Raw genomic sequence first — 26,496 nt, 5'->3', positions numbered from 1 at the left:
AAGAAAGAAGGTTGTTCATTTTATTTGATATGTGGGCTTCACCATGGTTATCTAGGCCTTTGTTAACTCAATACTGGTTTACTGTGTGGTGCTCAGCATGGACCTACACCATCTAACCCATTTGTAAATCCTGATAATTCAGAAACCATTACCAGCTCCTCTGTTCTCAAGGGGATCAACAATCCTATAGTAACTAAAAACTAAAGGTTCATTAATATTAAAAAAAGAGAGTTATTAAGAGGTTAAAATGAATCATATACATTATAGTTGATTTCAGAGTTTGTAGACCAAGATAATAGCAGTGATGTTAAATCTGCTAGCTTGCAATAAGTCTCTCTGGATCATCACAAATATTGGGGGTCCTCAGTCCATTGTTCAAAGCTCTTCTTTTGTTGGAAATCATGGTCTAGAGATGTGGAGCAGGAAGGAGGCAAGAAGGTGATGTCAGACTAGGGGATATAACCTGGAGACTATGTGCATGGAAAGTTACTGCCTCAAACATGGAGACGGCGAACACATGTTCTACGTGCCCTGCTGAGTCACTGGGCCTCCATTGTCCATATGCTCTCTGAGGTCTCCTCTGCAGCAGCTCATTGGAAGAGTTGATTCTCCTTAAATGGCCCATCACCCATGGCTGTAAATCTGTCTTGTGGCTGTTACCCTGGAACAGAACATATCTGAGATACAAACACACAGCAACGATTCATAACTTCATATACAATGATAATACACGCATATAAACAGGGTAACAATACTTACCAGACTATAACATTTCCGTTGATACCTTAAAAATCATACTTTGTACAAGATCTATTGCAGTTGTAGAACAGTGATAACAACAGTGATATAAATGGTCACCTTTCTTTTTATACAGCGTCACACAAAGGCCTTATAACCGAGTTCAGTGTAACCATGATAGTAATGGTTCTGTATAGATAGCTCTGATCTAGTATCTCACCTAGTATTGGGTATCATTATATTTCTCGCCCTTCTTTTATCAATTGATGCAAGCATTCTGAGACACAAGTCAGTTTTTAAAGACTTGGAATATATTTTATATAAGTGGTATTTCAGTTTTGAACCATGCTAATTGGTCCCACAGGGTATTGTGTCTGTTGGGCTATTTTGGACTCCAAAAGAGAAGTTACCTTTGCTTATGATTAGGGCTTTCAAGCGATTAAAAATGTTAATCGCGATTAAGTGCGCTGTTAAACAATAATAGAATAACATTTAAATAAATATTTTTGGATGTCTACATTTTCAAATATATTAATTTCAATTAAAAAACAGAATACAAAATGTACAGTGCTCACTTTATTTATTTATGGTTACAAATATTTGCACTGTAAAAAACAAAAGAAATAGTATTTTTCAGTTCACCTAATACAAGTACTGTAGTGCAATCTCTTTATCATGAAAGTTGAACTTACAAATGTAGAATTATGTACAGAAAATAACTGCATTCAAAGATAAAACTATTTAAAACTTTAGAGCCTACATGTCCACTCAGTCCTCCTTCATCCTATCACTCAGACAAATAAGTTTTTGGTTACAATTTTGCAAGAGATAATGCTTGCCTGTTTCTTGTTTACAGTGTCACTGGAAAGTGAGATCAGGCATTTGCATGGTACTGTTATAGCCGGTGTCGCAAGATATTTACGTGCCAGATGCGCTGAAGATTCATATGTCCCTTCAGAAAGAAAAGGAGTACTTGTGGCACCTTAGAGACTAACAAATTTATTTGAGCATAAGCTTTTGTGAGCTACAGCTCACTTCATCGGATGCAAAATAAATGTGTTAGTCTCTAAGGTGCCACAAGTACTCCTTTTCTTTTTGCGGATACAGACTAACACGGCTGCTACTCTGAAATATGTCCCTTCAGGTTTCAACCACCATTCCAGAGGACATGCGTCCATGCTGATGACTTGTTCTACTCAATAACGATCCAAAGCAGAGCAGACCGACACATGTTCTTTTTTTATCATCTGAGTCAGATGCCACCAGCAGGAGGTTGATTTTATTTTTTGGTGGTTCGGGTTTTGTAATTTCCACATCAGAATGTTGTTCTTTTAAGACTTCTGAAAGCATGCTCGACACCTCATCCCTCAGATTTTTAAACCTTGAGTGCTGTAGCTATTTTTAGAAATCTCACATTGGTACCTTCTTTGCATTTTGTCAAATCTGCAGTGAAAGTGTTTTTAAAATGAACGTGCTGGGTCATCATCCGAGACTGCTATAACATGAAATATATGGCAGAACGCGAGTAAAACAGAACAAGAGACATACAGTTCTCTCCCACAGAGTTCAGTCACAAATGTAATTAAAAAAATTTTTTTTTCATGAGCTTCATCAGCATGGAAGCATGTCATCTGGAATGGTGGCCGAAGCATGAAGGGGCATATGAATGTTTAGCATGTCTGGCACATTTGTAGCCGGCGTTGCAAGGTATTTAAGTGCCATGCAAATGCCTGTTCTCACTTTCTGATGACATTGTAAATAAGAAGCAGGCAGCAGTATCTCCCACAAATGTAAACAAACTTGTTTGTCTTAGCGATTGGCTCAACAAGAAGTAGGATTGAGTGGACTTCTGGGCTCTAAAGTTTTATATTGTTTTTGAGTACAGTTATGTAACAAAAAATTTATATTTGTAAGTTGCACTTTCACAACAAAGATTGCACTAAAGTACTTGTATGAGGTGAATTAAAAAATACTTTTTTTTTTTCATTTTTACGGTGCAAATATTTATAGTAAAAAATAATATAAAATGAGTACTGTACTCTTTGTATTTTGTGTTGTAATAGAAATCAATATATTTGAAAATGTAGAAAAACATAAAATATGGAATTTCAATTGTTTTATTGTTTAACAGTGTGATTAATTGTGATTACTTTTTTTGAGTTAATCGCATGAGTTAACTACAATTAATTGACAGCTCTACTATGATATAGGCTACTGACATGCACTACCACTATTTGTCATATTTTCAGTATGAGCTATTTATCACTCTGGATTATATCAAGTGTATATTGTGACATCTGTATATTACAAACAGTACTTTTGATTACAAACTCCAAGCAAGATGGGATCTCTACATTTCTGTCAAATTCTGTAAAAAGTTCTAGTTGTGCAATTCCTCAATTAATGATATCTGGACTATATGACAGGAAAACAATCCAGGATCTATTTTTATCGTTAAACCTGATTTCTACTTAAAACAAGTAAAATCCTGGAGGGTTCTCATTGTCCTGAAGCATCACTATGACACCACTTGTCGTCGGCCTAGATGCTCCTGGAGAAGTTAAGATTCAGGAGTTAAGAGAGAACACCTTATTTCCTTTGAGAGTCTAGTCACTAGGAAAGGTAGCTGTGCAGTTACTAATAAAGGAGCTTACAGATAAAAGGCGATCTAGGTTGTCAGGAGGAAAGAATGTCCATTTCCCCAGAAAACACAGGAAGTCTACTAAGACAGATCTGAAATCAAGCCCTTTACCGTACACTCGTTTTCTTGTGTATACTCTGCCTGTTATGTGAGTAGCAGGTATCCAGCCCTGCGGCCTAGAGATGAGCATCTGAGTCTGTTTTCCTTTGGTTCTGTGTGAGATATAGTAATCTGCAAGTGTCTCTTTCAGTGGCAGCAGAGGTGCCTCTGGTGGTTTGTGGAGGGGGGGGGGTGTGTGCTAGGGCTGTGACTTGAACTGGGTGCTTCCCCAACTCCTTGTTACAAAACTAGATTGAAACCTGAAAAAAATTAATTATGGAAACTTCCACCTGTTAGCTACCACTCTCTTACCTTGGTGGCTTTTTGAGATGCTGAATCACTGGTCCTTAGGAAGAGCTCCACTCTGTACTGCCCGTCAGCTGACTTGCAAACAAAAGGCCTTGTGCTAGTCATTGAGCATCCTCTGCCACTGCCATAGTCACAAAAGAACCACTGCATATGATTATTGTTTAGAAATCAGTCTAGACTGTTAACAGAGTAACATGATGGAATGCAACTGAGTTAAGTCCAAAGCAGAATCTGAAGAGTTACAAAGTGATCTCACAGGCAGATGAAATTAATTGCTGATAAATGCAAAGCAGAGAAAACGAAGATTTTTCTGGATAGAAGTCAGTGCTTGGCACTGCAAATACAGCATGCTGAAGAGTCCAATGGCAGTGCAGAAAGGGGAAGAAAATAGGCAGTATGTGAACTCTAGAAGAAGAAAGAGGAGAACCCATGTACCCGCAATGCACATTGAGGTAAGAAACTGTTTTCAGGCTCTCTGCACAGGTACTAGGTCGGGGAATAGTTTGGAAGAGTCATCTGAGGGAAAGGATCCAAGGGAGACCCCATTGACTGGAAGGCATGGGGTGCATTGTCCTAAGGATGGGGGTTCCACGACCACCACTCCCAAGAGGAGGAGACGGGTGGTGGTCGGGGACACACTCCTAAGGGGGACAGAGTCATCCATCTGCTGTCCAGACTGGAAAACTCGAAAAGTGTGCTACTTTCCTGGAGCTCGAATTCAGGATGTGACAGAGTGTCTGCTGAGACTGATCAAGCCCCCGCAACACTACCCCTTCCTACTTCTCCACATGGGCACCAATGATACTGCCAAGAATGACCTTGAGCAGGTCACTGCACAATACCTGGCTCTGGGAAGAAGGATCAAGGAGTTTGAGGCGCAAGTCGTGTTCTTGTCCATCCTCTCTGTTGAAGGAAAAGGCCGAGGCAGGGACCATCAAATTGTGGAGGTAAATGCATGGTTACGCATGTGGTATCGGAGAGAGCGCTTCGACCATGGGATGTTGTTCCAGGAAGAAGGATTGCTAGGAAGAGATGGAATCCACCAAACAAAGAGAGGGAAGAGCATCTTTGCAGGCAGGCTTGCTAACCTAGTGAGGAAGGGTTTAAACTAGGTTCGCCGGGGTATGGTGACCTAAGTCCAGAGGTAAGTGGGGAAGTGGGATCACCCCAACATCTGCTGGGAGAGCAATACAGCAGTGCACAGACAATCCAGGAAGTTTTTGGAGAGTGTTGACGACAACTTCCTGGTGCAAGTGCTGGAGGAACCAACTAGGGGCCATGCTTCTCTTGACCTGCTGCTCACAACAGGGAAGAATTGGTAGGGGAAGTAGAAGTGGGTGGCAACCTGGGCAGCAGTGACCATGAAATGGTCGAGTTCAGGATCCTGACAAAAGGAAGGAAGGAGAGTAGCAGAATACGGACCCTGGACTTCAGAAAAGCAGAACTGATGGGCGGGATCTCCTAGGAGGCTAATATGAAGGGGAAATGAGTCCAGGAGAGCTGGCTGTATTTTAAAGAAGTCTTACTGAGGGTGCAGGAACAAACCATCCTGAGATGCAGAAAGAATAGCAAATATGGCAGGCGACCAAGCTTGTCTTAACAGAGAAATCTTCGCGGGTTGTGGGGACTATAGCCACCCCCAACATTTGCTTCCCGCTGTAGCAGCCGCCACTTTCTGGCTGCCCACCTCTGAAGGCAGAGCAGAGAGCGCGGCAGCTGCTGGCTGGGCTTCCAGCTTTGAAGGTGGCAGTTCCAACAACAGTATAGGAGTAAGGCCAGGAAGGGCGCCGGGGGACCTTAGAGTGGTGCCTGGCCTGTGTCTCTGCCTGCACACAAGAACCAGGATGAAATTAATAGGCAGCAGGTTTAAAACAAACAAAATGAAGTACTTCTTCACACAACGCACAGTCAACCCGTGGAACGTGTCGCCAGAGGATGTTGTGAAGGGCAAAACTATAACTGGGCTCCAAAAAGAATTGGATAAGTTCATGGAGAATAGGTCCATCAATGGCTATTAGCCAAAATGGTCAGGGATGCAATCCCATGCTCTGCGTGCCCATAAGCCTCTGACTGCCAGATGCTGGAACTGAACAACAGGGAATGGATCACTTTAATTTCCCTGGTCTGTTCATTCCCTTTGAAGCATCTGACACTGGCCACTGATGGAAGAGATGGACCACTTGTCTGACCCAGTATGGCTGTTCTTATGTTCTAATGACTTAGAGATGCTTTTGTTTAGTTTGCTGGAGAAATTACCAACTTACTTTTATATAAAACCTGATAACTTTAGCTCTACAAATAGTTACTTTTGATCAGGGAAAAAAGTTGTTCCATTTTTTCACTTGATTTTTTTAACCCCAATAACAACAAAATATACTCTGAAAATCAAGAGAGTTGAATCCATCATTATTGCATACAATATTAAAAAGATATTTTCTTTTTTAAGGAGTATGTGTACATTTTTGTTGAGACCAAAGACTATTTTTTCTCTAGGATGTGCTGCTAACTAATCTTACTATGCACAGCAAAAAGAAAAGGAGTACCGGTGGCACCTTAGAGACTAACAAATTTATTAGAGCATAAGCTTTCGTGAGCTACAGCTCACTTCATCGGATGAAAGCTTATGCTCTAATAAATTTGTTAGTCTCTAAGGTGCCACCGGTACTCCTTTTCTTTTTGCGAATACAGACTAACACGGCTGCTACTCTGAAACCTATGCACAGCAAATTCATCTTAAAATGGTGATTTATTAATTGGAGACTTTTTTTTACTATCTTACAGGGGATGGTTCTGGGGTTATGAGGAAACACGGGGCCTAAATGTCTCTTGTCTGTCTGTCCAAGGATCAGCCTCTATCATAGCTCCTGTTCTTTTGAAAAACACTTCAGCACGGTGAGTTTTGTCTGTTATTTTTTGTGTGTGCTCAAAAACCTATCTTCACAGCTAGGAGAAAGGTGGCAAAAGCTTCCAGCATGTTACACCATGATGGTATCTCCTCACTGGAGAAGCATAGTTCATTAGAAGTGTTATAAAATGTCTGGCATCAGACAGGAGGATGAGGTAGATGAGGCTTTCTTCAGACGACTAACAGAAGTGTCCAGATCACAGACCCTGGTTCTCATGGGGGACTTCAATCACCCTGACATCTGCTGGGAGAGCAATACAGCAGGGCACAGACAATCCAGGAAGTTTTTTGATATTCTTGGGGACAACTTCCTGGTGCAAGTGCTGGAGTAACGAACTAGGGGCCAGGCTCCTCTCGACTTGCTGCTCACAAACAGGGAAGAATTGGTAGGGGAAGTAGAAGTGGGTGGCAACCTGGGCAGCAGTGACCATGAGATAGTCGAGTTCAGGATCCTGACAAAAGGAAGAAAGGAGAGCAGCAGAATATAGACCTTGGACTTCAGAAAAGCAGACTTTGACTCCCACAGGGAACTGATGGGCAGGATCCGCTGGGAAGCTAATATGAGGGGGAAAGGAGTGCAGGAGAGCTGACCATAGTTTAAAGAAGTCTTATTGAGTGTGCAGGAACAAACTATCCTGATGTGCAGAAAGAAGAACAAATATGACAGGTGACCAGCTTGGCTTAACAGTGAAATCTTCGGTGAGCTTAAACACAAAAAGGAAACTTTGGACTTCAGAAAAGCAGACTTTGACTCCCTCAGGGAAATGATGGGCAGGATCCCCTGGCAGGGTAATATGAGGGGGAAAGGAGTGCAGGAGAGCTGACTGTATTTTAAAGAAGCCTTATTGAGGGTGCAGGAACAAACCATTCCCATGTGCAGAAAAGAATAGCAAATATGGCAGGCGACCAGCTTGGCTTCACAGAGAAATCTTCAGGAAGCGTAAACACAAAAAGGAAGCTTACAAGAAGTGGAAACTTGGACAGATGACTAGGGAGGAGTGTAAAAATATTGCTTGAGCATGCTGGGGTGTAACCAGGAAGACCAAAGCACAATTGGAGTTGCAGCTAGCAAGGGATGTGAAGGGTAACAAGAAGGGTTTATATAGGTATGTTAGCAACAAGAAAAAGCTCGGGGGAAAGTGTGGCCCCTTATTGAATAGGGGAGGCAACCTAGTGACAAATGATGTGGAAAAAGCTGAAGTACTCAGTGCTTTTTTTGCCCCGGTCTTCACAGACAAGGTCAGCTCCCAGACTGCTGCACTGGGCAGTACGATATCGGGAGGAGGTGAGCAGCCCTCAGTGGTGAAAGAACAGGTTAATGACTATTTAGAAAAGCTGGATATAAACAAGTCCATGGGGCCGGATGCAATGCATCCGAGGGTGCTGAAGTTGTTGGCTGATTGGTGATCGGGGGAGGTCCCAGATGATTGGAAAAAGGCAAATATAGTGCCCATCTTTAAAAAAGGAAAGAAGGAAAATATGGGGAACTACAGACTGGCCAGCCTCATCTCAGTCCCTGGAAAAATCATGGAGGTGGTTCCCAAGGAATCCATCTAGAAACACTTGGAGGAGAGGAAGGTGATCAGGAACAGTCAACATGGATTCACCAAAGGCAAGTCATGCCTGATCAACCTGATTGCCTTCTATGATGAGATAACTGGCTCTGTGGATATGGGGAAAGCAGTGGATGTGATATATATTGACTTTAGCAAAGCTTTTAACACAATCTCCAACAGTATTCTTGCCAGCAAGTTAAAGAAGTATGGATTGGATGAATGGACCATGAATGGATAGAAAGCTGGCTAGATCGTCAGGCTCAATGGGTAGTAATCAACGGCTTGATGTCTAGTTGGCACCCAGTATCAAGCGGAGTGCCCCAGAGATCAGTCCTAGGGACAGTTTTGTTCAATATCTTGATTAATAATCTGGAGGATGGGATGGATTGCACCCTCAACAAGTTTGCGGATGACACTAAGCTGGGGGGAAAGGTAGATACTCTAGAGGGTAGGGATAGGGTCCAGAGTGACCTAGACAAATTGGAGGATTGGGCTAAAAGAAATCTGAGGAGGTTCAATAAGGATAAGTGCAGAGTCCTGCACTTAGGACAGAAGAATTCCATACACTGCTAAAGGCAGGGACCAACTGGCTAAGCAGCGGTTCTGCAGAAAAGGACCTGAGGATTACAGTGGATGAGAAGCTGGATATGAGTCAACAGTGTGCCCTTGTTGCAAAGAAGGCTAACAGCATATTGGGCTGCATTAGTAGGAGGAGCATTGCCAGCAGATTGAGGGAAGTGATAATTCCCCTCTTTTCGGCACTGTTGAGGCCACATCTGGAATATTGCATCCAGTTTTGGCCTTCCCATTACAGAAAGGATGTGGACAAATTGGAGAGAGTCCAGCGGAGGGCAATAAAACATGTGCCCCAGCCCCCTAATCATTTTCATGAGGAGATGCGGAGGGAACTGGGCTTATTTAGTCTGCAACAGAGAAGAGTGAAGGGGGATTTGATAGCAGCCTTCAACTACTTGAAGGGGGCTTCCAAAGAGGATGGAGGTAGGCTGTTCTCAGTGGTGCCAGATGACAGAAGAAGGAGCAATGGTCTCAAGTTGCAGTGGTGAGGAGATCTAGGTTGGATATTAGGAAACACTATTTCACTAGGAGGGTGGTGAAGCACTGGATTGGGTTACCTAGGGAGGTGGTGTAATCTCCATCCTTTGAGATTTTTAAGGCCTGGCTTGATAAAGCCGTTGCTGGGATGGTTTAGTTTGGGTTGGACTAGATGACTGCCTGAGGTCTCTTCCAACCCTAATATTCTATGTTTCTATGATCAGAGCTCCAAATTGTAGCTGACTTGAAACCTAAAAATGTACATTTTTTTTCCATAGTGTTGGTTGTTGCTGTTTGTTTGAGCATCATTACCATATTTGGCATTGTACTGAACAAGGAGATAAATACCCCTCCCACAGACAATTTACAATCTGAAATACACACTTACTACACGTGCTATTATTGCCTCATTTCTCAGCCCCGCTCACTGCACTCACCTTCATTGTAGCATTTAAGAGGAGGTAGTCATAATTTGGGAACATCCTCTGAGGCACTTGTGCAAAGCAGCAGTCCTGAGCTCCTTCCTTCTCTCCTTGTTGAGGTATATATGCCTTGTTTCCATCTTGTCCTCAGCCGTCTTGTAGTAGCTGTTTGGATCTGCTGTCAAGAGTGAACTAACATAGCAGGCTTGAGAGGCAGAGATGCAATATCTCAGATCTGGTGTGTTTCCTCCCCCTCCCCCATTAGAGATAGGGCTGGGCAGACCAAGAAATTCATGTTCATTTCTTTCCTAGCCATAAATGATGTCCTCCCAGCAGTAGCCTGATTGGAGGACAGCTGAGGTTAGCAGCACTGTAGACTGATGTGTCCTTCTGTAGAAGGAGAGCAGGAGGAAGCTCAGGGCCAGTTTCTTTCCATTTGGTTGCCCTGAGCTCCCAGGAACAATGCTTAACCTGCCCGCACTGAGTGCCTCTTTCCCCAACAGATTCTACTGCTCCTCCCTTCATCTTCCATCTCTTTTGTGGGAGCTGGGTGTCTCATCCCTCTGACCATGTGCTATGAGGTGCCATGAGTCAGGAGGGCAAATATTACTTGGACATTGCAGACTCAACAATTGTCAGTATGTTGCCGATTTCACAAGTCAAGTGAAAATTGTCTCTACTTCCCTCCCCTCCTAACAAGCTGACAAAACATAGGCATGGGGTTCCTGATGCTATTCAGTTATATTGAATAATAGCAATAGTCTGTCAACCTTTTATTTATAGGCCTTTCTGTAGCCACCATCATCCAGTATTTGAGTACTTAGTAAATAATGAATTTATCCCTGTAGCAACGCTGGGAGTTAAGAAATGTAACTATCGCCATTTTTATTGACCAACAGTTGAGCAGTGAGTGAGATCAACATTTTCAAAAATGAATGCTAATTTTCAGATGCCCGACTTGAGTTGCTTTGGGCCTGATTTTCAGAGATGTAGTACGCCTGCTGTTCCTGTCCATATCAGTTGGAACTGCAGAGGTGTCCAGCACCTTTGGAAAGCAGGTTCAAAGTTAGCACCAAGAATCACTGGCCACTTTTGGAAAATGTCACTGCATGAGTTGCCCAAGAGGATCTGTGGCAGATCTGGGAATGGAGCCCAGGTCTTCCAGGCACTTCCTGGATCAACATGCACAATAAGTTTACTAATAACCTTTAAATATAACCGGGCAATATTAGAACGTAAATGATCCTGCATAGAGACATTTTTGATTGGCTTTACTGTTGAGGTAACAATAGTTGTAGAATTTGTACAATGAGATTAACACACACAGGATGAGTTTACTTTAATATCATAGTTAAACACATGCAGTTCATAAAAGAACACACTAATGTAATGATAAATATAGTAAGGCTCAAGGCCTTTCTCAATGTTCATCTTCACATTATCCTTCTGTGTGTAGATAAATACGTACGGTTCCCCCAGACTGTGATGGGAGTTGCATAGAAGTATTAAAGAACAGAACTGGTTCTATGTGTATTAATGTTGGCTTTAACAGTATAATTAGCAATCCAAAATACTCCATAAGTGCTATGTGAGTCAGTAGTACAAGCAGAGCTTTAACTCTTGTGTTTTCTCTCTTGAGGGTGTTTACAATTTTAACCTCAATATTATATTAACACATTTCACTTTTTTCTTTGAAAATGGTAAGACTAAAACTAAACTCTTCACTGGTTTTACTTTGAGAATCTATGGTTCTGTATTTGAAATCTTATGCACCTGTGGTTTCACAACAAAGTAACATCACAAAACCATACCTATGTAACTAATGAATGTGGATATAATGCATGTTGTTATGTAGTGTTGTGAATAATAACTTGAAATTGTCATCTATCTGTCTAACATCTTTTTAGTTTTATACAACTTTGTTTCAAACTAGCTGGGAGACTAATCCTAAGTGAGGACTAGTCAGCCACAAAATTTAAACTTGTAAAAGTCAGCTGCCATGTAATGTTCAAAAGTCTTATATTTGTTTATAGCAGAAAATAACAGGAGGTTGTGGTTGGTTTGGTTTTGTTGCTCTTTCATAACTCATGCATTTTTTTGTTCCAGTTTATTTTAAATCATCTTTGGGTTTATACAAAACTTGTTCAATTTAAGCTAAAACAGAACCTTACCATAAGTTTATGAACAGATTAAATATATATATAATTGTGGCCCCGTGTGTTTCTTGATTCTGCAGTCATGGATTTTGTCACAGACACTACCACTTTGCCATAGAATTGTATCCCAGAATCTCAACTTTTGTTTAAAAACTGAAATTTAAATATCTGCTTCTTATGGTCCAGGAGATACACTTTCAAATGTAAGCCAAGCGTAAATGATGCTGTGTTATCTTCCCGAGTTTGTAGAAGGCCTAAAACAAAGACTGTCAGGGATATGAACTGCTCAACTGGATTTTCAGTTTGATACCTAATGGCTCAAATTTAAATGTTAAGATAAACTATTTACCTGCTTATCATTTTAGTAGAAAAAAATCCCACTCAGTGGAAAAACTTCTGTGGGAGTTGGATCAGACTTAGTGTGCTCATTCCACAGACCTAAACTACTTCCCATATATTTCTGACTGACCCAAACTCTAATCTTGATTTTAAAATGATCAGTGATAGAGAATCCCCCATGCCCCTCAGTAAGTTGTTCCAGTGTTTAATTGTTCTCACTGTTAAATATTTACACCTTATTTCCAGTTTGAATTTGTCCCGTTATTTAGTAGTAGTTTACTCAGTGTCCCTTTAAAATGTACAAGAGTGGCCAGATCCTCTCTGCATTGGAGATGTTCTCTTGTTTGATTCCTGAGGGCTGGTTCTGTCACACAAGGGGCTCAAAATGTTTTCAGAGTATGGACTGTACCTTAACAGAGATCTGTGTCGTGGCTCACTCTCTACTCTGTCCACAGATGCCCTCTATCCTCCCACAGAGGCGCAGAATTAGCACTTGTAGTAGCTGCCAAAAGGCTAAGAGGGGACCACACATGGTACTCCTGACAGGCCTCCATATGGCCTGCATATTTCTGTGCCCTCCGCACAGAAAAATGCAAAAGAAATTTGTGGGGGGACATGCGCCTCTTCCCAGGCAGCATATCGGTTCCAGTGTTCCTGGAGCAGCCTCAGAGACGCAAAGCACTGCAGTTGGAGAGGGAGCTTGAGGTATTTGCCTGCGGGGGAGATGTTGATCACTGTCAGAGGGCGGGGCTGGACGTGCATGCCTGCCAACAAGAGAGAGACTCTGTCCCTCTTGCTTTCTACTGCGGCTTGCCGGGGATGTGGAGGGGTAGGTCTTTTTATTATGTAGGAGGAAGGCTCTGTCCGGGGGGCAGAAATGTAGCAGTCTGCATGTTTGTTAATTGATCTCATTCTCTGAGGCAGAAATGTAGAAGTCTGCCTACTTAGTAACATTGGTAATGTTCCTATTGTTAGTTAACTGTTGCCATACTCCGTCAATTCCTCCAGGAGCATAAAACTTGTAAAAGTTTTAAGGCCCCTACATTGCCAGAAGAAAAGGAGTACTTGTGGCACCTTAGAGACTAACAAATTTATTAGAGCATAAGCTTTCGTGAGCTACAGCTCACTTCATCGGATGCATTTGGTGGAAAAAACAGAGGAGAGATTTATATACACACACACACAGAGAACATGAAACAATGGGTTTATCATACACACTGTAAGGAGAGTGATCACTTAAGATAAGCCATCACCAACAGCAGGGGGGGGAAAGGAGGAAAACCTTTCATGGTGACAAGCAGGTAGGCTAATTCCAGCAGTTAACAAGAATATCAGAGGAACAGTGGGGGGTGGGGTGGGAGGGAGAAATACCATGGGGAAATAGTTTTACTTTGTGTAATGACTCATCCATTCCCAGTCTCTATTCAAGCCTAAGTTAATTGTATCCAGTTTGCAAATTAATTCCAATTCAGCAGTCTCTCGTTGGAGTCTGTTTTTGAAGCTTTTTTGTTGAAGGATAGCCACTCTTAGGTCTGTGATCGAGTGACCAGAGAGATTGAAGTGTTCTCCAACTGGTTTTTGAATGTTATAATTCTTGACGTCTGATTTGTGTCCATTCATTCTTTTACATAGAGACTGTCCAGTTTGGCCAATGTACATGGCAGAGGGGCATTGCTGGCACATGATGGCATATATCACATTGGTAGATGCGCAAGTGAACGAGCCTCTGATAGTGTGGCTGATGTGATTAGGCCCTATGATGGTATCCCCTGAATAGATATGTGGACCCAGCAACCACACACCACACAACAGAACCACTAACCCAGGAACCTATCCTTGCAACAAAGCCCGTTGCCAACTCTCTCCACATATCTATTCAGGGGATACCATCATAGGGCCTAATCACATCAGCCACACTATCAGAGGCTCGTTCACCTGCGCATCTACCAATGTGATATATGCCATCATGTGCCAGCAATGCCCCTCTGCCATGTACATTGGCCAAACTGGACAGTCTCTATGTAAAAGAATAAATGGACACAAATCAGACGTCAAGAATTATAACATTCAAAAACCAGTTGGAGAATACTTCAATCTCTCTGGTCACTCGATCACAGACCTAAGAGTGGCTATCCTTCAACAAAAAAGCTTCAAAAACAGACTCCAACGAGAGACTGCTGAATTGGAATTAATTTGCAAACTGGATACAATTAACTTAGGCTTGAATAGAGACTGGGAATGGATGAGTCATTACACAAAGTAAAACTATTTCCCCATGGTATTTCTCCCTCCCACCCCACCCCCCACTGTTCCTCTGATATTCTTGTTAACTGCTGGAATTAGCCTACCTGCTTGTCACCATGAAAGGTTTTCCTCCTTCCCCCCCCTGCTGTTGGTGATGGCTTATCTTAAGTGATCACTCTCCTTACAGTGTGTATGATAAACCCATTGTTTCATGTTCTCTGTGTGTGTGTATATAAATCTCTCCTCTGTTTTTTCCACCAAATGCATCCGAAGAAGTGAGCTGTAGCTCACGAAAGCTTATGCTCTAATAAATTTGTTAGTCTCTAAGGTGCCACAAGTACTCCTTTTCTTTTTGCGAATACAGACTAACACGGCTGCTACTCTGAAACCTTACATTGCCAGAGTAAGGGAATCAGCTGGGAAGATCTATGTGTTGTCTCACTTTTTTCCTGTGCCAAAGTGACACAATGGGGTTAGTTTACAGCTCAGGATTTATTTTACTTACCCATTAAAAAAAAAAAAAGACTTTGATGGCAAACAAAACATTTACCAAGCAGTTAATAAAATGTCAGGACAAATCAGAAGCAAGCACTTCCCAAATTACCCAGTCAGGTCCAGGACAATATGACTTTCATGTGTGAAAGTCTGAGCAATTTAAAATGATATTCTCCTTTTTTTTTTTTTCTTTTTTTCCCCGTTTGGTGTTCTGTAATGTAATTTAAATGAAAATCCAGGATTATAATTGGAATGCAGGGTATTAGCTACCAAGTATTTGTAACGTAAGTTCATGTATTTAGTAAATGCTGAATAGTTATTGTGGGTTTTTTCTGTACTGTAATTTAAATAAATTACCAAAACAGTTGAAACTGATGTGATTATATTGCATTATTTTGACAAATGAAATATGCAGAATTTTTAATTTTTTGGCACAGAATCCCCCCCAGGAGTAAAGTGCCTAGATGGGAAGTAATATTAGGAGAGTTTTTATTTATATTTAATTACCTTAATTAATTTTAGCAGCCAGTAATGAGGAGAGCCAGCACTGTGTGATAAGACAGCACTGCATGGATCCCTAGTGGTCCCTGGGCCCCAATTTGGAAATGCCTTCCTTATACCAAATTGGCTAAAGTCCTGTTGCTGTAAATACAGCATGCTGAGGAAAGTGTTTCACTCTCAATGTTTACTATGCACATAGAGGGCAGTCTTTGCTTCCCTCGCTACTGAACATAGTAATGTAAAGTATATTTCTAAGGGAAATATACCTTCAACTTTACCATTTTTAACAGGTCAGTGATGTTAGACAGAGCTGAAAACCTTCTGCATGACCACTACGGAGGGAGAGATTATTGGAATGTGAGTATTTTCTAATTAGCTTCTCCAGATTTTCTATTTGATATTAACAAAAACCTAGTATTGATTGTCTGCTTCTCGGACTTCACAGAAAAAAACAATCTCATAGATGATCTGTACGTTGTATATTGCCACCTGTTGGAGTAGGAAGTGTAGTTGCTGTATCAGACATAGAACGTTCACGTGCTCCTGCAAGGAGCTCTCTGTGGGTGGACCTCCGCTCCTGTTTGGAGCGCAGTTGAAGTCAGTAGGGCGCTGCTCACAGACCTTCTTACAGGTACAAGCCTGAGACTATAAACGTTTCAGGTGGGATTTCCAAAATGCTTAACAATGGCCTAATTCCTGACTTCATTGGGAGTAGAGTTAGGTCAAATCTGAGTGTTTCAGAAATTCCAAACCATAGCCTTTGAATAGGAGGCCTCAAGGTTGGGAGTTTAAGGTTTTCATCACTGAATCAGTGGTTCAGCCAGAAGAAAATAGCATGTGGTATGAGCTGATGTACTGAATGTTCTTTGTTTCCCCGTTTCTTGTGAAGCTGATCTAGATTTATGTACACAATTCAGAGAGTGAGTTGGTATGGCTACATGAATTTCTTAGAGCTTGAAGATGAGTTAGAGTTAAAAAAAAAAAAAATCTAGCCAGGTTTGGTTTACAGATGATTACAGTTGCTTTCTAATTTTCAAGAGGAGGTGAGCTTGCTGGAGAGAGTAAACAAATTATAATCCTAGGCCTTGATCCTGCAAACACACAGGCGCTTGATTTAAACCCATGAGTAGTCCTATCAGCTCGGTTAACAAATTATTTTCTTGGGTAATTGAGAAAAAAAAACCATGAATTACTTGTGAGGGAAAACTTCCCCCCTAATAAAGAGATGTGGATGGATCATAATTTCTAAGACTGAATACTAATCTGTAAAAATAGGACATAAAACCCATTTATGTCATAATGTATCTTCTCTGATAGAGGCACTATGGACTTTTAAGGCCCAAATTTGCTTGATCAAAATTCATAATCTGAGAATGTTCTTATTTTAAGCAGTTTTTTTAATAGCCATAATTTTAGTTAGAGATATGTTTACCATACAAATTTCCTTACTCTTCCGGAGTAGTGGTTCTAGCTATGTTAATTCCAGTTTATATCCTAGATAGAGATGTATAGACAAAGAATTTGTGAAGATTATCTTATCTAGCAAAATACTGTACAACAATATTTGCCATATATAATACAATCAGTAACAAAGATGTTTTCAGTCTTCAAGAAATTTAGTATTAAAATGCAAATAATAAAAATACTAAATTTAAATGTTAAAAATTTTAAAAGGCTTGTCCTATTACGGCTGGGAGGTTGTTTGAATAAATTGCTTTATAATTTTTTTATGACAGTATCTGTTCTTGTGAGCTAGACTCTCTTGTGATAAAAAATCTGACTTGATGCTGTTCTTCATTTTATCACAGTAGCAAAATATAGAAGAGGTGTAAAATGATCCCTGTGCATGAGATTTGAACTTGTGGGTTACAGTGCAGATATCCAGGCCCTGTAAATGGGACAACAGCCGAAGCACTAGTGTTCGTACCGTGTCAATAGCTAAGAGCCTCATCCAAAGAGAGTTGTGAATTTTATTTTATTTTTTGTCACCAACAGAATCCAACTGATGACCATGTTTGCAAGTTTTGTGCAATGAACACAAAACTTGTATTATGTGATTCCCATCATCAGCTGCTTTATTTCTCACACGTAAAAAGTTATACATGTTGGCCAAAGCGAAGAGCCTGCAATCCTACAAAAAGAACACATTCCTAGGTTCTCATATCTGCTAACTAATTAGACTTCTACCACTGTTTTGTGTATCACTTTTCTTTTTTTCTGCACCTATTCTGTTACCAAGTGTTAACCTCGCTAAGTGCTAAAATCCTGCATGATAAATTATGTGCTGCGTAGGCAAGCTTGCAGGTCTTTTAAGAGTTTTCTGTGATTTTACTCTCACAGTTTTCCACCATTTTGAAGCAACAAACTTGTGAGAGACAAACATCTTTGCTAACGTAGTTTCTAGGTAGAAATCTGGATCTCCACTTTTAAATGCTGGAAGAAAAGGAAACTAACTATTACATTCCATCAGCACTTTTACAGCATCCTCATCCTGTTTTGGGCTCCTCCTGTCACCTTTTTATTTAGGATCAGTTGCTAAAGAATGGAAAGGTTACATAGTGTCTCTGAATTGCCTTTTGATTTTATCCTTCTGTGATTCCAATTAATCAAGGCAGAATTGCATGCCAACTGTGACAATGGTGTCAGCAGCTTGTCCAAACCTCCTTCAGTTCCTTTTGTAAGTGTAGTGCTCTCTGTAGAGTCCCTTGTTGTGTAAAATGTGTGCTGTGTTTTGATGGAAGTCCTCCTTGTGCTAGTCTCATATTTCATCTTATTAGTTGAATGCAAATACAGATGCACAGTCTTCCTGAGAGTTCCCCCCTAGTGTCACTGAGAACTGGGCCATCAATCCTTTTTTCAGTCATCCATCCATGAGGCTGAGGGTGGTTTCAGAAGAACATTGAAGAGCTGCTGGAATACCAGGATCAAGGACTTAAATAATTGTGGCTACATTTTGACGATGATGGCAGTATTGTAAATGTCTCACTTGCAGAATCATCAGTGTTGTGCTTTTCCACTTCAATAGCCAAGATTGCATTAAGTGATGCATCTGGTCACGAAGGATCCAAAGAAATGAGTTTACTGCAGTTTTCTGGCAGAGTGACATCTCTTGACAATGTTTCCATTTTGAAGAATTACTTAGAAAAATTGTTTATTTTCGTTACTTCAGTCATCCAATCACTTCCTTCATCTTCAGGCATGTTGAGTCAGATAATTGAATTCATTGATATGAAGATCCCTAAACACTAATCACTCATCTGCAGTATTGATCAGCAGCTTTCATGTTGACTATAGTTGAAATTAGACACTACTATGAAATAAATTAAACTCCATGAAGACTGGAAAGTAAGATGACTCACTCACTCTGTATAGCAGCCATGTTAACAGATGCCCTACCCGCTTTCTAGATGTTTCTAGATTGTAACAGATCAGCCCCCCAGGCACTCCAGGCTGCTGCCCTGTGGTGGTGTTGTGAGAGGAGCACACACATGAACAATCCCCTGGTAGTGCTATTTCATCCTGCTCCCTTAGAAGCACTAGCAGGCTGCTCACCTAGTGGCTACTCACCTGATTCTCCACACTGCAAGGATGGGGTATGGAGGGGAAGGAGGCCTGGCTCTGCTCTCTCTACTGTGGCTGGAGTTCAGGGCAGTCAGCTATAACAGGAAAAGAGAGGCAGTACCAGCCCCCCCTCACTGCTAGAGCAAGGGGAAAAGAGAGCCTGAACGATTGTTCCTCAGAATGCCAGGTCATTCTCACTCTGCTCCTGGGGTAGGGCAGCTATCCACAGTCCCTTACTCAGGGCAGACTATGGGGTTAGGCTAGCCCTATCTGAATTTCACCATTCTGGTGAGAGAAGAGAAGCTTTTGTGCCAAGTGCAAATGGATTTTTGTCTTGAAAATAAATTCAAACATCCTCAGTGCATCTTCATACAGTGTTCATTGCTCAGTGGGGAAAAAAGCATTTTGCTTGTAAATCAAGAATTTGACCAAACTTCTGATTATTGTGGTTAACTGAAGTCAGTAACAGAGAATTTCCTTAGTACTGTACGCTTGTACTAACAAGGATGTTTCTGCTTTACCTCGATTCCAGATGTTAACTGTGTCACAAAACACATTTGAAATTTATTAATACCCTCAGGTATGGAGAATAGCTTCATTTTTGCCAGTTTCCCTTTTACTATGATTGGGGCTTTTGGTGGCTAGAGGCATGTTTCTTAGAGCATGTTTAATTCCAGTAGTAATTTTGTAAGTTAACAAGTCTTTCCACATTTTTCTTTCCAAAAGATGAGCTGCACTACTTCTGTACTTGATCTGGTACAGAAATGCCTTCTTCACTTAACAGGGCAGCCATATGGTGCGATGGCTAGAGTAAGGAAGGGAGAGCTACGTATGTTCTGTGTTCTAATCCCATCTAAACCACTGACTGACTCACTGTATGATCCTGCACAAATCACTTGTGACCTCAGGGTATTTACCTTAACCAGCTTTTCAGCTGGATTTAATGAACAGGAACCTCACTGAAAACTATTTGTAAACTGAGCTTTCCTAGTTGAATGACCCCATGTGTTAACAGTTAGATCTTTCTGCTACCATGGGGAATGGCTGACAGACCCTGTGCTGGCACAAGGAACAAAAGCATTGTGGACATTTGTGTAACAGATGCACTAGCCATTGGCTGGGTGCTGATAACACATTTGTTAGTAAAATAAATACTATACTTGCTCTGTTTTGAAATGTGTTATAAAAAAATTAAAAATTACTAAATTTAAACTACAAGGCAGATAAATCTCTACTCTTTTCCCAGTTTGTAGGTCTAGCTATTAAAAGGCACTTTTGAAACACTCCTGCAGTGATGAGTTGTGTATATGGATGTAAGTGCAGTTACCCACAGGTTGGTAAAAAGTATCCTTAAATGCTGGAAATTGTTACCTTGCAGGAATGTGTTAAAAGTAACCCCATTCCAGGAGCTCTAAATGGAAGCAGCTTCTCACATGCATGTGTTTATAGCTCTCTCCCTACTCCCAGACAGTCACTCAGCAGCTCCTGTCATCCTGACAGACCCGTAGAAGTATGGTGTTTGCTAAACACCTGCGCGTGGTGGGGGATGAGTTTAGGAGGAAATACCTTCACTCCACTGATGAGGCAGACAGGACAGACTACAATGAGAACTGGACACAGATGAAGGTAAAGTAGTTTGTAATCTGTTTTTTATGTAACAGATGTATCCAATAGATTTGTTTAGTATTTTGACTGCACTTTGAGAGGGATTGGGAAGTAACTATGAATGTGATGATTCTAACTCTCAGCAGCTCTAGTCTCTCTGCCCTTCCAAGATTTTTCCTCCTCTGGAACAAAGTTTGCCCAGTCAGTTCAGATCTTGTTGACTGAACTGTTTGCTAGAGAGCAGCACTGCAAGTCTCACTGTGATGTGTTTCTTGGGGTGCAACCTGGAACTGGCTTACCTCTGAGCTCTCTGGTTTACCAACCTGGGCTCCCTCTCACACTGTGATATTGTGACAAGCTGCAAACCTTTCCAGGTATTGCACTTACACAGACAACCAAGGGCAGGGACACATCCAGCTGAGTTATATGAGTGCTTCTCCTAGCCACTTATGAACTAACAATAGAGAGGCTCCAGCCAGTTCCCCCAGCTCCCCAGCCGAGGACCCCAGGGCTAGACCGACCTGCTCTGGTCAGAAGCCTGACCAGTATAGGTTTATAACCCAGTCCACCCCTCTCTCAATGTGGAGAGGATATGCACCAGCTCTTGTTCCTGAGCAGGTTTCCCAAACACTTCAACCAAAATGCACTGTTCTCGGTAAAACATAAAACAGATTTATTAACTACAGAAAGATAGATTTGAAGTAGTAAGTGTACGGATCAAAGTTGGCTACCTAAGAAATAAAAGTAAAAATCAGTCTGTGTTCTATAAACTAAACAGGATTTGAATTAGTCAGTCTCACCCTGTTAGATCATACAAGCAGGTTACAGATCTTCCATACACGGGCTGGAACTCTCCTTCAGTCTAGAACCGCCTCCCCAGTTCAGTCTTTCAGATGTGTTTCCAGACGTTGAGTTGGGGGGGAATGAGGCCAAGTGATGATGTCACTTCCCCTCTTTTGTAGTTTCTTCCAGCTTGCTGGAAAGATCCTTTGCTATGATGCGAGTGAAGCAGTCTCCATTGTCTATGTGCTATCTCTGAGAAGTCTCCGTTGTATACGGTTCCTGGGATAGTCCTTGGGAGTATGGAGTCCTTTAATGGGCTATCAGCAGCATCTGGCTCCTCCATTGTTGCACCTGAAAGGCTGGTTGTGGATGTTCCCAGCCTCACAACGTATTTCAGTAACACACACATAGCAGAACTTCATAACTTCCTGTACAATGACAGCACATACAATCCAACCGGGTATTAATGTTCAACATATCAAGACTTTTAAAATAATACCTCACAAGGCATACATTGTACAAAACACATCATAATTCTATGATAGTGGTGAATATGGGGATTCCAGGGTGCGGCTTTGAGCACAGCATGCCACACCCAATTCCATGAAGGACTACTTTGTCTGTTCTGCATCTTGTCGGATGGAGCAGTGTTCTGTTCAGAACTGTCAGTCGCTTTAGTTTAATGAAGACGCTCTTTGATGATAAATTTGAGATCTTTATAAACAGCTCTCTCCATCTTGCATGGTTTATTTATTCATTGCTGCCAGATAACACAATAATCAGCTATAAGAGCTACAAAATATTGTCAACACACACCTTACAATGCCTCGCTTTAGTTGGGTTAACACAGTGCTGTACATACTGCAGCGCAAGTGTTCATGTACCCAAGACCCTTCTCATTCTGAGTTGATACCAGTGTATTTTGATTACACCATGTGCTGATTGTTCTCTGAAGGTAAAGCTGGGCACTGCTGTAGGCGGGCCATACCTTGGGGTTCACCTCAGAAGAAAAGACTTCATCTGGGGTCACAGAGAAGATGTGCCAAGCCTGCATGGAGCAGTGAAGAAAATCCGCAGCCTCATGGAGAGGCATAAACTTAAGAGAGTTTTCATAGCCACTGATGCCATTGTGGAGGGTATGCACACCTGTTTAATCCCGGGTCTTACTTCACAATAGAGATTGGTCATCGTGGCAACAGTTGTCACTTCATATTCATGGATTATTGAATATTGATAGCCTTCTTGGGAGACTGAACAGCTCAGGAAATTAAAAGAGGGGCTGGAGCCTTTCATCTCCATGCTGACCGTTCAAATCCAGCCCAAATAGGTAGTGCCTAGAAAGTAGTCACTGGGTGTTTCACGGAGGCTGTTTGGCCATCTGCATGAAACAAGCGTGATGCCCTGTTCCAGTTCCCAGGAGCAGATGTCTACATAGCACAAGCTATCATCATCACTAGCTATAACCGGCAGCTTTGGGAGTTCAGAGTATATGGGTGAGGAGATTGAATTTGCCTCAGCCATAGTGTTGGCCTCTCATGGGTAGGGATGAGGTCCATTGGTAAAGGAGGGAGGTTCTGGCTGTGCTGTATCTGTTCTGGGAAGAATAAGACTCTCTTTTTCCAGACCAGTCAAAGAAGCACCTTTCATATGCATTAAATACACAGGAAAATATCTCGCATTGTTTTTAATAGTCTCTCCTAATTAAGGGGTGGGTATTTTTGTCTTTTCTTCCTCTTCTTTCCCATTTCCACTGCAACTTTTCTTTATATGAATCCACAGGTGTCATTAAAAAAGCATTGAGAGGGGAGACCATTGTGGCATGTACCCTAGAGGTGCAATCATTGTCTGTTGCTTCTGTAGGATTAGAAAGTGAGACTAGTGGTACCACCTGTTTCCCAGGCCCGTCAGTTCCAGGCCCCCTCAGTCCATCAGCATTTGCTATCTCATCGATGCAAAGTGTGTCTAACACTCCTTCATTGGCAGCTGTCTCCCAAAACTTCCCCAGTCATGTAGCAAGACGTGTTTTACAAATCCTAGGTCAAATTTGAGCTTCCTCTGCTTTGCAACCTTTCCACCAGTTTTGTCCAACTCTTCAGTGAAACGTAGGTATAGGGCAATGTTAGTCATTTTCTCTAACGGTACAGTGCCGGGTGGCTTATGGCATTTTTTTTCTTTCAGAGACTGAAGAGCTCAAGAAATTACTGCCTGAGATGGTGAGGTTTGAACCCACTTGGGAGGAGCTAGAACTCTACAAAGATGGAGGAATAGCAATTATTGACCAGTGGATCTGTGCACATGCTAGGTAGCTAGTTTGATTTTTTACGTGTCTGTTCAGTTTGTATGTGAAGTCAGATTTTAAAATTATTGAATCTTGCAAACGTAAATAATGCGATTGAATGAGATGCAGTAATGTCTGTGTTTCTGATTACAGATAACTCATTATAAACAGATAAGACATCGATAGGCCTTTATTTGTATCTTAAAAACAAAACCTTCTCCAATAACCAGTTCTGTTTTCCTTCACAGGTATTTTACAGGCACCTCGGTTTCTACATTTTCCTTCCGAATTCATGAGGAAAGAGAGATCCTGGGGTTTGAACCCCAGACAACTTACAACCGATTTTGTGGTGAGAAAGAGAGAAACTGTGAACAGCCAACCCACTGGAAAATTGTTTATTAATAAAACCACTCCAAAGGACTGCAGGAAGTGGTGAGCTCACCAGACCAAGAGAACACTCACAGGAAAGATATCTTTTTAGCCAAGCTACTACTTTGTCCTCCTCTTCCTGGTGTTTGCTCTGAGTCTGGGTTTTAAGCACAACTGGGTAGCAATACCATGGTCATTCTCCTGACCAGACCCTGATATAACTGGTCAAAATGAAGTGAGGTAAGGGTTCGGTTTTTGGTTTAGCTGGTAGGCCAGGACAATATACTCACTCTCTAAATGTTTACTTTAGATTTAAGAGGCCAAGCATTGTTTTAGAAGGCAGCAAAAATGTTTTCACTCAAAAACCTTGAAACAATTTTTTGTTTGTTTGTTTTTTAAGTACTGTAACTATAACATAGCTATAGTCTGTACCACATTCCTGTATTCAGCTGGTTATTTTCTTTTCAGCTTTGACTCACTGTAGTATTATCTGTTTACGAGGAGGACGTTTAGGTTTTGTAACCTGCACTTTGTGAGAGCTGCAGATTGTGCACAGAATTTGCAGTTCTGGAGAGAAAATCAAATAGTAATTTTTGAACATTTCAAACTGGTACAAAAATGCATTTCATATTCATAATAAGGAAGGATAGGTGGTATTTTTACCAGACCGCAGACCAGTGTCACAGCTAGCACCTTTAATAGCAATTCTTGGCAGAGAGGTCAGTGGCTAAAATACATAGACTGAAATACGTTGGCAACCCCAAAGCTGGTTGGGTTCTTTTTAGTAGGGCTGTGAGGGAAAGTGTACACCGCCTGTCATGTACATGTTCTCTCTAAATGGGAGGCTTCATTTTATAGAGCTGTCATTCATCACCTTTCTCCCATGTTAAATTCACTCAAATCAAGCAAATATAAACAGCATTTGAGGAGTTTCCTGCTTTGCAAGAAGAACTTTTCAAAGCGTGGAGCTGCTTGGTTAGGCTTGAGGGTGTTTTGCAGCTGCATGGGGGGAGCGGGGTGGAATATTATTTCTTTCCCCCTCCACGCCTAGCCTGGTGCACATTGGAAACGTTCCAGGGCATGGCTTCATCCCTGGATTCAGACATGCCAAAACTGACCAGCCATTATAAAGGTCATGGGACTCTTTGCTCTTCCCCTTAATTCTGCATCACCATCAAATCTCCCAAGTGAACGCTGTGCAGCTGCATGCAGGTGACACTCTCCCTTGGGACTGAAATGTCACACACAGCAAGGGCACATGGAAGCAGTGTAGTGGGGTACCCCCTTCTGTCAGCCATCGTGGCATGGGGAGCTGTTACACTAACTGCAGTTTGGGCAGAAGAGAGTGCAATGGCCATCTGAGAAAACACTTCACGAATATGACGCCTGTAACATCTTTGACACTCACTGTTCAGAGTTGGCTACATGCAATCAGGTAGACTTCTGTCTTGCCATTTTAATCTGGCTCATGGTTCTGCGACATCTCCAATAGGTCTGCTTAAGAAAAAGGGGAGCCGTAATTTTCAGAGTTCAGCGGTATGTTTTTCCTCTAAATGTGAACAGAACACGGAGCAGTTAATGGGTTCATCCTCATGTTGTCAAGTGTGCTCTTACTGTGCCCTTCACCCACCCCTTTCTTTCTTTCAGCAGCTTTCTTCTTAGCTCCATCCTGTATCCCATTGGGCTTCTTCTCATGTCCACCGCCTACCCGCTTGGGCTCAGTAATATACCCCTCCTGTGCTCTCCATAGGAATCTTACTGTATCCTCCCAGACAGCCAGGCAGGCTTGTCCTGTGCTGTGAGCGGAAAAAACTTGTACAGTCTCCTCATAAAGTGAGTAATTTCAGGCCTCCTGTGTTGTTACCAGCTATTTGTTTGTATCTCTGTACAGAAAGGCTTTCTTTCCAGTGACAAAATGAGGCTTGTGGGAGCCTTGTATTCTCCAAGCAGTGCCTTTTCCAGCTGAGTTGCACACTGTTGTCATGTAGCCTGCGTGCTGTACAAAGTATACCTATAACTGTATACCTCAATTTCTTATGAAAAATAAAATGCTTTGTATTATCTTATGTGAATTTTCCAGTTTTCTTACTGCTCTTAGTTCCCTCATGTGACGTATCCAGCTCTGTCATGTCAGATCGATGGATTCTAATGGCAGAAGGGGCCATTATGATCTAGTCTGACCACCTAGTAGAAGGCTCTTCAACCTAGCAGACAAAAGCAGAGCAAGATCCAATGGATGGTAGCTGAAGCTAGACAATTTAGATTGAATTAAGGTGAAAACTTTTGACCAGGGAATTAATCATTGGAACAACTTATTTAGAGATGTGGTAGATTTTCTGTCACTTGCAGTCTTTACATTGAGATCAGATATGTCTTTTTTTTTTTTTAAAATATGCTCTAGCTCATCTAGAAGTTATTAGACTCATTGCAGGATTGACTGGG

The 26,496-nt window shown here is 41.6% G+C and overlaps 1 protein-coding gene across 1 annotated transcript in view; it reads left to right on the top strand.

The window, feature by feature from the left end:
• POFUT2 (protein O-fucosyltransferase 2) overlaps positions 1-26,120 on the top strand; it is a 33,976-nt gene extending 7,856 nt beyond the window's left edge. Inside the window, exons 4-9 of the mRNA XM_038422336.2 lie at positions 6,569-6,679; positions 15,749-15,815; positions 20,520-20,645; positions 22,363-22,543; positions 23,586-23,709; positions 23,934-26,120. Coding sequence (XP_038278264.1) covers positions 6,569-6,679; positions 15,749-15,815; positions 20,520-20,645; positions 22,363-22,543; positions 23,586-23,709; positions 23,934-24,087 — 763 coding nt within the window. The 3' untranslated portion in view covers positions 24,088-26,120. The remainder of the gene's footprint in view (positions 1-6,568; positions 6,680-15,748; positions 15,816-20,519; positions 20,646-22,362; positions 22,544-23,585; positions 23,710-23,933) is intronic.
• Positions 26,121-26,496: the final 376 nt, after the last annotated feature.

This window comes from Dermochelys coriacea, chromosome 11, assembly GCF_009764565.3.
Source record: "Dermochelys coriacea isolate rDerCor1 chromosome 11, rDerCor1.pri.v4, whole genome shotgun sequence".
Lineage (NCBI taxonomy): Eukaryota > Metazoa > Chordata > Testudines > Dermochelyidae > Dermochelys > Dermochelys coriacea.
This window is presented reverse-complemented; position numbering and strand designations above follow the sequence as displayed.